This window comes from Orycteropus afer, unplaced genomic scaffold, assembly GCF_000298275.1.
Source record: "Orycteropus afer afer isolate SDZICR_OR568_19922 unplaced genomic scaffold, OryAfe1.0 scaffold00032, whole genome shotgun sequence".
NCBI classification, from domain to species: Eukaryota; Metazoa; Chordata; class Mammalia; order Tubulidentata; family Orycteropodidae; genus Orycteropus; species Orycteropus afer.
In genome coordinates this window covers 10,606,243-10,615,865 of record NW_006921619.1, presented here as the reverse complement: position 1 = coordinate 10,615,865, position 9,623 = coordinate 10,606,243, and the positions used below count along the sequence as shown (strand labels likewise).

Genomic DNA, 9,623 nt, shown 5'->3' with positions numbered 1-9,623 from the left:
TACCTCAATGATAGAAAATTCTTTAAGTATTCTGGAAAGTATAATTATCCCCAGCCCCAGTGGAGAAGATTTAAGCTGTCCTGTTTTTAGTGTTTCTAAAACCATGGAGTTTCTAAAATGAAAATGTCCCTGTGGAAAAGGATTGTTATATAGAAAGACTGAAATGGGTTGATTCTGGGTACATCAAAGAGATTTCTCCTCATGAAGCATTTATCACAGACTTACAAGGGGATCCAGAGGTGAAAGAAGCACAGTGCTCACCTAATCGTTGTTCTCAACATGGTGGGAGCAAGGTCTCATGTACTAAGGACTCTCTTCCAGGGTAAAATGTGGAGAGGTATGAAAGGCACAGTGTGCATGAAAGGTTCGCAGCAGAGAGATATCCCATCAGAAAAACTTCCTGACCAGGTGGCTTTGATGGAAAGGGAAGATTTTAGGATTTGGTGATAGAGAGATTTCCAGGCCAGAGGGAAGAGCATGAGGAAAGACATAGAAAAGAGAAAGTACAGAGAAACATAGGGAGTATTAAGAAGTCTAGATGACATGGAACCTTGTAGAACCATCTTGTCTGAAGAAGCTTTACTATGGGGAAGGCTTACCCCCTGAGGAAGGCAAATTCAGAGGCCCCCACGTGAACTAGACAAGAGACCCTTAGTAACTCCAAAGAATTCATGTATTCTTAAAAAGGGGCAGAGTAGTGGAAAAGGTCCAAGTCCCTGGATTTGATTCCCAGCACTATCTCTTAATACCTGTGTGACTTTAGACATTCATTTAATACTTTCAGTCTCTGAACTATAGCTGTAAAAGGAAAAGAATAATATCTGCCCTGCCTACCTCCCAGGCTTGGCATGAACATCAGGGAAGACAATGAGCACAAAAATTAAAACTACCAAATACAAATACTTTCTTTAGTCAGTTATCATATCATGTATGGGAAGCTTCCCACTAAATATAATTATCTTTTTATTGCTACTGCATAATAAGATCCTTGAGACCCAGGATCATGTCTTCTTCAGAATGGAAACATAGTATATGATTTAAAAAAAAAAAAGTTATATGATGAACAAATGTATAAAGGAATGTGTAATGTTCAGAGCCCTCCAACTAGATAATAAAATCAGTCTCCTGTCTATGCTGAACACCTTCTAGCTGTCTTTTGCTTGACTTTTGATTGTCCTCTTGACTTTTGTTTGGCCTCTTGGAGACTCTGAAGTAATGGTGATCAGTTGGTGTCATGGTAGAGAAGGAAGCCTGTGAAGGTGGAGTCATTGACATTATCTGCATAGACCCCATTATGCTCTCCATCCCCATACACCTGGAGCCAGACTTGGTCACCCACCTCCAGATGCAAGAGCACAGAGCCAGAGGCCTGGTCTACATTCTTGTCCTGGTATTGATCATAGGTGAAGAGCACAGCCTTGTCCTTCTTGAAGAGGCTGACCTTCACATCCTTCATGTAGACTGTGATGTGGTAGGAGAAGTAGTACAGCCCAGGAATGTTGCAGTGGAATTTGCCAGTGGAACCATCATAGTGGTTTTGCTGATTATAGAAGATCTTGGTAAAGCGAATGGGAACATTAGGAATGGTGTCCCGGGTATCCAATCCCACACTGAATGCTGAGCGGTACACATAGGCACCTTCTCCAGGTTCTCCTTTTCTGCCTGGGGTTCCTGGAAAGCCTCGAGGACCTTCAGCCCCAATCACTCCGGTCTCACCAGTGTCACCCTTAGGACCAATAAGACCTAGAGATGAGAAAACCTCAGTGACTACAAGGAACAGAATTCCAACTTAGGCTAGCTCCAGCCTAAAGCACCATCCCTGTGACCACAACCCCCCACACACCCACCCATATCTGTAATATATTTGGCTTAAAGAGCAAGGGACCAAAAAAAGCTTCTGAAAGTGGGCATGAGGGGAGAGATGTCACCTCCTCCTTCCATATCCCCACAGAATAGCCCATCAGGCTCCCCTAAGTTTATTTCCACCTTTATCTTCCATGTGTCTCTATAATGGACTCGCCACCCTGCCAGCCCTTCATATGTTGTCTCAAGCTACCATACTTTTGTGCTCTCTCCTTTATTCTGCCTAGCTCAAACCTCCTTTTTCCCTGAAGCCTTCATTATTAACCCAGGTCAGCATTAAGTGTAATTTCTCTTGGTTCCATATTTTGGGCATTTATTTATATTCAGCCAGACATATTTGGAATGAACCTTCTTGTGGAAACTTCTGACAATCTTGCACATTAGACTTTTCTCTTAACTAGATCAAGAGTTCTCCAAGAGCAAGACTGTTTCCTGCAAGAGCTACATAGTAAGTGCAGTTGAATTTCCATTGAATAAAATAAAAACAAAGTGAAAAGGAAGGAGAATGAAAATATGAACAGATTGGGAATAGGGATATGAATGGAGATGGAAAGGGGGCTAGGCTAGGAGATGGGGTTACAGCCAAGTCAAAGGGTACTTGGTTATAGAGGAACTACCTGGTTTCACCACTGGAGGGCTACTACAGATTGAATTTTGTCCCCAAAATATATATGTTGTAAATCCTAAATTCTATGCCTGTTGTTATATTCCCATTTGGGGACGGGTCATCTTTAACAAGGCAGGATTAGTGTAGAGTGTGTGTTTTGAGTCAATCTCTTTTTAGATATTAAAGAGATTAAGGAAGTAAGCAAGCAGAAGATAGGGTAAGATAGATACCAAGACATATGGAGATCTCCAAGGAACCAAGAAGAAGAAGCTGAAGAGGTAAGGACCTTCCTCCAGAGACAACAGAGAGAGAAAAACTTCCCCTAGAGCCCACACTCTGAATTCAGACTTCTAGCCTCCCAAACCGTAAATAAACTTCTGTTAAAGCCATCCACTTGTGGTATTTCTGTTATGACAGCACTAGACATCTAAGACAAAGACCAACCCAGAACCCACTTTAACTTGCTTATGGATCATATAAAAAGCTTTGCTTCTTCTCCATGTCTAGGCCTTAGTAGAAAACATTGCCCACATTCAGCCCTGGAAGTACTCCGCTACCCAGGAGCCTAGTCTGTGATAGAGGAGGCCAAGACCTTGTCCTTACCTGGATCTCCTTTCTCACCCTTCTCTCCGGGGGCACCATCTCTGCCATCACGGCCTGGAATCCCATTGTGGCCAGGATGCCCTGGAATGCCTGCCATCCAACCTGTACAGCCCTCCTTGGGTGGGGAAAGCAGGACCCCAGGCCTTTCAGTTGAGGTGTCACTATTGGGCAGAGCTAGTAGCAGTAGAACAGCTTGCAGCAACAGCATCCTGAGTGATGGAATTCACATCTACAAGGTCAGCTGTAGAAAAGTAGACGAGAGACAGACCCCACACAGCACACTCAGGCATGACCTAAGCAGAACTCCATTCATTCAGCAAAGTCCTACTCTAAGAACTACTCTCTCAAATCTCACCTCTTCTATGAAGACTTCCCTGACAATTTTAGCTCACCTTGATTCTTTCTGCCCTGATGTGAGCAATATTTAGTATTATCCCTCTCTTCCGAAGAATTGGGAGTTCAACTAGGGCAGGGATGACACTCCTCCAATCTCTCCACATTATAGAGTTCAGGACCAGCCATGGGGAAAGTTCTAAGGATCAACTTGCCAAGAATCTATCCCTTGAGTTTTCCAGGAATGGGACTCAGTTTGCTCCATTCAACTCTAAACAACCTCTCTCCATGACTCCCTTTGTTTTCTTTTCTCCCTTCTTTTCTTTCATTTTCTGGCTCTACTCCTCTTGCTTTCCTTCCCGTTCTTCTTTTTCCTCTCTCCTTCTCCTGGGTCACACGTTTGACCATTTGGTAACATATTATACACACACTATTGTAGTTATGTTTGTGTGTCAACTTGGCTGGGCCTGGTTGAGTGGCTGGGCAGCTGGTGGTAGTTATTCCCATGACGATACTGGCAATCAACTCCATGGTGGGATCTACCACAAGCAGCTGAGTAGCTGCCTTTGGGATGTGGTCTGCTTCCTGTGTACAAGGAGAAGCCTTGGGAATGGTCTCTTGCCTATGGCACATTTGGACCCTGCATGTACAGTGTCATTGCTCAGCAGCTTGCTATGCTCTGCCAACCTTGGGACTTACAATGGACTTAATGCCCTGCTGTGTGTTTTTGGTAATATTGGGACTGTGCCTTTTTTACTTGTCAATCTTGAGGCTTCTCAGCCTCAGCAGCCAGCGGCTGTCTGAGTGAAGAAATGCCTCTAGCTCCAGTGGGCCAGGAGCAGGAGGCAGAGCTGGACCCCAAGGTTAAGGGGCTTTCACCCAGCCCCTAGAACCTGGCACTTGAACTGGGACTAAAAGCCTCCAAATTGTATGAATAAACCCCTGTTTGTTAAGGCCATCCACATTTGTGGTATATTTCTTGTCAGAGTGGCACTAGGTAACCAGAACACACACACATACACACTCACATTGAGTTAAACAGACAACCAGATGCACATTTCCCCATGAGAATATCCACTGACCCTTTGCCTGGACTACACTTAGCTGCATCTCCTTTCCTATTTTTCCTTAGACAGTCTTTAGGACAGTGTTTGGATGTCATGTCTTTCAGGAAGCTCTCTCTATCCTCCAACTCTTGTCTGAGTTGGTTATTCCTACTCATGTTTTCCAAGGGTCCTCACTTACCTCAAGTATAGCACTTCTTGCCCTCCACTGTAATTCCTAATTTGCTTGCTCTTTCCCCCCACTAAACTAGGGAACGCCTCGAGACAATGCCCAATATACCAACACATTACCAGTACCAGTTGCCATCAAGTCAGTTCTAGCTCATGGCAACCCCATGTGTGTCAGAGTGGAACTGTGCTCCATAGGATTTTCAATGGCTGATTTTTCAAAAATGGATCACCAGGCCTTACATCTGAGGTATCTCTGGGTAGACTTAACCTCCAACCTTTTGGTTAGTAGCTAAGTGTGTTAACCATTTTCACCACCCAGAAAATCCACCAGCACAGAATACGGGTTAAATAAACATTTGTATAATGAAAAAAGAGAGAGAAAAAAGAAAAGAAAAGCAAGAGAGAGAGGGAAAGAGAAAGGAACAAAAAAAGACAGAAAGGAAGAGGATGGAAAGAGGGAGGGTGGAGTATATTTGAGATATATATCCTGGGAGCCAAGCAAACAGCTCAAGTAGCACAGGTGATCTAGATTCCCTGAGTCAGGAACTTCCCTCCATTCCTCCTTCCTAGAAAAGAGCCTTCTATGGGTCCTAGGATCTCTGGTCCACTCCAGATCTACCTCTGATTGGTTGGATGATCTTAGGCCATTACATCCAATGATCTTCTCTTCCTTTTCTCAGCAGGGAGGTGGGAAAAACACTACAGTGAAGGAAATAGATCATTGAATTCTGGATGGAAGGTATTATACTAAGATTCTTTGTGGGTTTCGAAAGGTGGTTAATCCCAAGAATCTGATTATAAACAAAACACAGACTATATGTATTTTTTTATTTTAAAGAGTAACTATTTTTAAACGTTCCCCAAAATCACAACAAAAAGTCACTATTTTTCATTAGAATTTACTTGTCTCTACAATACTGCATTGTCAATGACTGCAAGCATTGATCTGTGGGTAGATAGATAGGTGGACAGGCTGAACTATCAGGTATGTCTAGGTAGGGGGAGTGTGCCCATGACCATGTATAGAGTTAGAAGACACTGTTTCTACATGTGTATTTGTATGTGCTGTAAGAATGTCCAGGTGTATAGTACAGCTGACAAGGGAACTTGTGGCTTCTTGGCCACAGCCAGCTACTTGGATGGAGTGAGTAGTTGGACCTGTGGGCTCAGGAACATGGTTGCAGGAGACATCAAGTTCAATTGGCATAACATATTACACAAAAACTTTGTTCTATAGCCTACTTTAGTAAGTAATGAGTGGGAACTTTAAAGTTTGCAAGCAACCATCTAGATGCAATGATGGGTCTCTCCTTGTCCAGAGCAAAGAAGAATGAAGAAATCCAAAGATGCATAGAAATTATTAGTCCAAAGGACTGGTAGACCATGTGATCCTCAGCCTATTTGACCAGGAGATCAGAACTAGATGGTAGCTGGCTACCACTGTCAACCACTCAGAGGGGGATCTTGTGTAGGAGATCCTGGATGGAATAGGAGAAAAATGTGGAACAAAACTCAAAATCATAAAAACAACAACAACAAAAACAAAGAAACCAGGTTTGTTGGTCTGATAGAGACTGGTGAGACCCCTGAGACTATGGCCCCAAGCTACCCTTCAGGTCTGGAATTGAACTCACTCCTATGGCTTCCAGCCAAATAACAGACAGGCATATGGGGTGATCATTTACATCAGGCAGACACACTACTTGGAGCGATCAGTCATTCAAGAACAGAAAGGAAGTGTTTGCACAGGAGCAGCTCAGGGGGCAGGAGTGCATGGGAGGGAAGGACACATGGAAGAGATAACTACAGGGAGGAAGTGAGAAGAGAACTGTTACATTGTAAATTGCAGTCAATGTCATGAGACAAAATGTGCATAAACTGCTGTATAGAAGATGATTTTGGTCTGTAAATCTTCCCCCAAATCACAATAAAAATTTTAAAAAATAAAAAATTTACTTATCTCTTATAGATTATATCAAGTCTTCAGAACTGGGTTTGACTTCAGCGTACAGCTTCAGGGATGTAGGAAAGACCTTCATTGGCAAACATACCCCCAAAGATGTACATGAGGCCTGCCTAGAATTCCACTCTATTCTCCATTACCCGGGGTTCTATTCTGCCCTCTCCACCTGACTCTACCAACTCATCTGTCATCTTCATTATATATATATATATATATATATATATATATATATATATATGTAATGTATGAGTGTGTATGTATGTTCATTATAAATAGTAATACAAGCACTTTAGAAACTACAGGAAAAAAAAATCCCAATTCCAAGAATTTTCCTGTTTTCTAGTTTTTACAATTATTTTAAACACTTGTGTGATAGTCCATCAAGTGGATACAGCCAAAGTATACTAGACTATTTCCATTTTGTTGGACTTGTAATTTTTTTCTATTTTAAAATATTTAAAAATCCATGACAAACATTCTTAGGTATATAGCTTTCCAAAAATTGGGATTATTCCTTTATGATATATTTCCAGAAGTAAAGTTACTGGGCCAAAAGGTATGAGCATTTTTAAAGCTTTTGATACATATTGCCAAATTGCAATATTACACTGATTCCTAGTAGTATGGTAGTGCATGTACAAAAAGGCCTATATTAACTACTTTCACCAGCTTTGTATATTATCATTAATTTTTTTTTTTTTTTTTTTTGGTAGTTTTGTGAACAAAAGAAATAGTCCCTCCTTGATATTGTTGTTGTTATGTGCCATTGAGTTAGCACCGACTCATAGCAACCCCTCCTTGGGTTTCCAAGGCTGTATCCCTATGGATATAGATTGCCCAATCTTCCTTCCGAGGAGTGGCTGGTGGGTTTGAACCACCAGCATTCTGGTTAGCAGTCAAGTGCTTTAGGCACTATGCTGCCAGAGCTCCTTGATATAGTTGGCATTATTTGATAATTACTACTGAGTTGGACATTGTATTAAAGACCTCGTTTGCTAATATAATTTCCTCATCAATGAGTTCTCTGCTAGTACTCTGTCACTTTTCATAATTAGGAACTCTTTTTTGTTGTTGTTGTTAAATTAATTTGTTTAAACTCTTCATATCAGCACTTTGTCATATATGCTGTGATTATTTTCTCTAGTCTACAGATTATCCTTTTGGTTTGTTTATCCTAATTTTCAGGTGTTCAGAAGTTCTAGTTTGTGTACAGTCTACTCTCTTGATATTTTCTCTTTGCTTTTATGTGTTAAATAGTCCTTATTCATGCTAGAGCTTTTCTGTGCTTTGATATATTTTTAAATTCACTCTTTAATTTCTGACTGTGTGTGTGCATATAATCTATGATCTTCAGTTCTTAAATGAGTTTCCTCTACTTGCAGACTAGATTTTTAAACACCTTTAATTAAGCTTTTCTCTCCCAATTGACTTGATGCATCATTTATTAAATATCAAGTTCTAATATGATCTTATAGGTAAAATAGGAATTGAGAATGAGACTGGCACATAAAGAAGAAAGGAATGACAGAAGAAACAACAACAAATAAAACAGCAGTTAAACGAGTGAGGACAGAGACAGGTGCTGCCCCTTAGTTGTCATGAGTCTCCATTCAAGACACACTTTTACCACCTAAGAGTAACTTTATCACCCTCTACTAGATGTGTATATAGTACCTAAGGCACTTGGCTGTTAACCACAAGGCTGGCGGTTCAAATCCACCAGCCACTGCTCAGAAGGAAGGTTGGGCAATCTACTTTCATAGTGATACCGCCTCAGAAACCAAAGGAGGGGTCGCTATGAGTCAGGTCTGACTCAACGGCACGTAACAACAACAACAACTAGATGTGTGTAGGACTCGAGAGAGTGGTCTCGACAGCTGCTGGAAATAAAGCGAGAAGTAGCTTAGACTTGGCTTATCCCAACATAAGAAGAAAGCAGTAAGTTAACAGAAGAGACCAGCAAGGTCCTTTGTATTTAGGGAGACTAGTTCTGAGACTTCTAAGATTTCATATATCTTTAAACATCCCCACTACTTGTCCCCTTTGCCCTTTCTCCTTGTGTATTTAGCAATAAAAGTCCTGAGAAGACATCTGAAAGCCTCTATGCTTGTTTTCTCCAGAGATAAAGAAGGAAGAATCTATGGGACCAGAAGAGCAAATCCAAACTATGTGAACTGATGGCAGAGGCGAAGGGGCGGCCACAGAGATAAAGGATGACTGGGACTTCTTGCAGGGAGTGCAGAGTCAGACAGTCTCCAGAGTTCCCTGGGCCCTCTTGCTCTTTTAAAAGTCCTGTTTTTAAAGATCCTGTTCTCCTACCCCAAGGGGAAGACATTCTGCCCCTAAAACTTACTGCTATGAAGAGATATCCCCACTGACAGGAGTGACCAGTCTGGGCTCCATGTCAAGGGCATGGGGTGTAGGTACTGAAAAAGGGAGCAAAGAGCACATATGATCCTAAGAAGTTTCTGATGCCAAGAGCTGGATTTGTTTGGAGAAGATTGTCTTCTAACATAATTCTGGATGGAAAACCAGCCACTGAGAAAATTTGAAAGGCCCTACAGAGATGCCTAAATTTTAAAAAGTATCAGTCCAAAATTGTTTGTGCATTTTGTTCAGATGAAGCAACTGTTACATTCAGATTTTGAAAATTTCTAATTCTATAGGGGAAAACATCATTAAATGAAACTAAGGACTGTATCTAAGACTCAATCATTCCTATAAAGAAATTTTTACATGGACCCTGAAGCTAAATCCAAGTCCCACTTACAATCCTTTGCCTTTGTAGAATGCCATTTGGAAAGTCCTTACTTTATTTAATATCTCATTTAATTCTCATAACCATGTGAAGAGACAGTACTAAATAGAATAAGGGGCACAGGCTCTATCTATAACATGTTTCTGTCTTGTATATTTCTTAGAGGATTAAACTGTTTGGAATACTTAGAAGAGTCCTTGTGCCAGCACATTTCAGTGCTCGATAAATATTCTCATAGCCATTGAGTCAATTCCAATTCAG

At 41.3% G+C, this 9,623-nt stretch overlaps 1 protein-coding gene across 1 annotated transcript; it reads right to left on the bottom strand.

The window, feature by feature from the left end:
• Positions 1 to 1,222: 1,222 nt before the first annotated feature.
• ADIPOQ (adiponectin, C1Q and collagen domain containing) lies at positions 1,223 to 3,281 on the bottom strand. The gene is made up of 2 exons (XM_007935990.2): positions 3,074 to 3,281; positions 1,223 to 1,743 (listed from the first exon to the last, which is right to left on the bottom strand). The coding sequence occupies exons 1-2, from the start codon at positions 3,279 to 3,281 to the stop codon at positions 1,223 to 1,225; spliced, it is 729 nt and encodes a 242-aa protein (XP_007934181.1).
• Positions 3,282 to 9,623: the final 6,342 nt, after the last annotated feature.

What these genes read in the sequence shown, in the direction of transcription:
- ADIPOQ (XM_007935990.2), bottom strand. Translation starts at nt 3,281, where the DNA reads ATGCTGTTGCTGCAAGCTGTTCTACTGCTACTAGCTCTGCCCAATAGT. An exon ending in GGGTGAGAAAGGAGATCCAG is followed by an intron (nt 1,744 to 3,073) that starts GTAAGGACAAGG and finishes TCTCATCTCTAG; the next exon opens with GTCTTATTGGTCCTAAGGGT.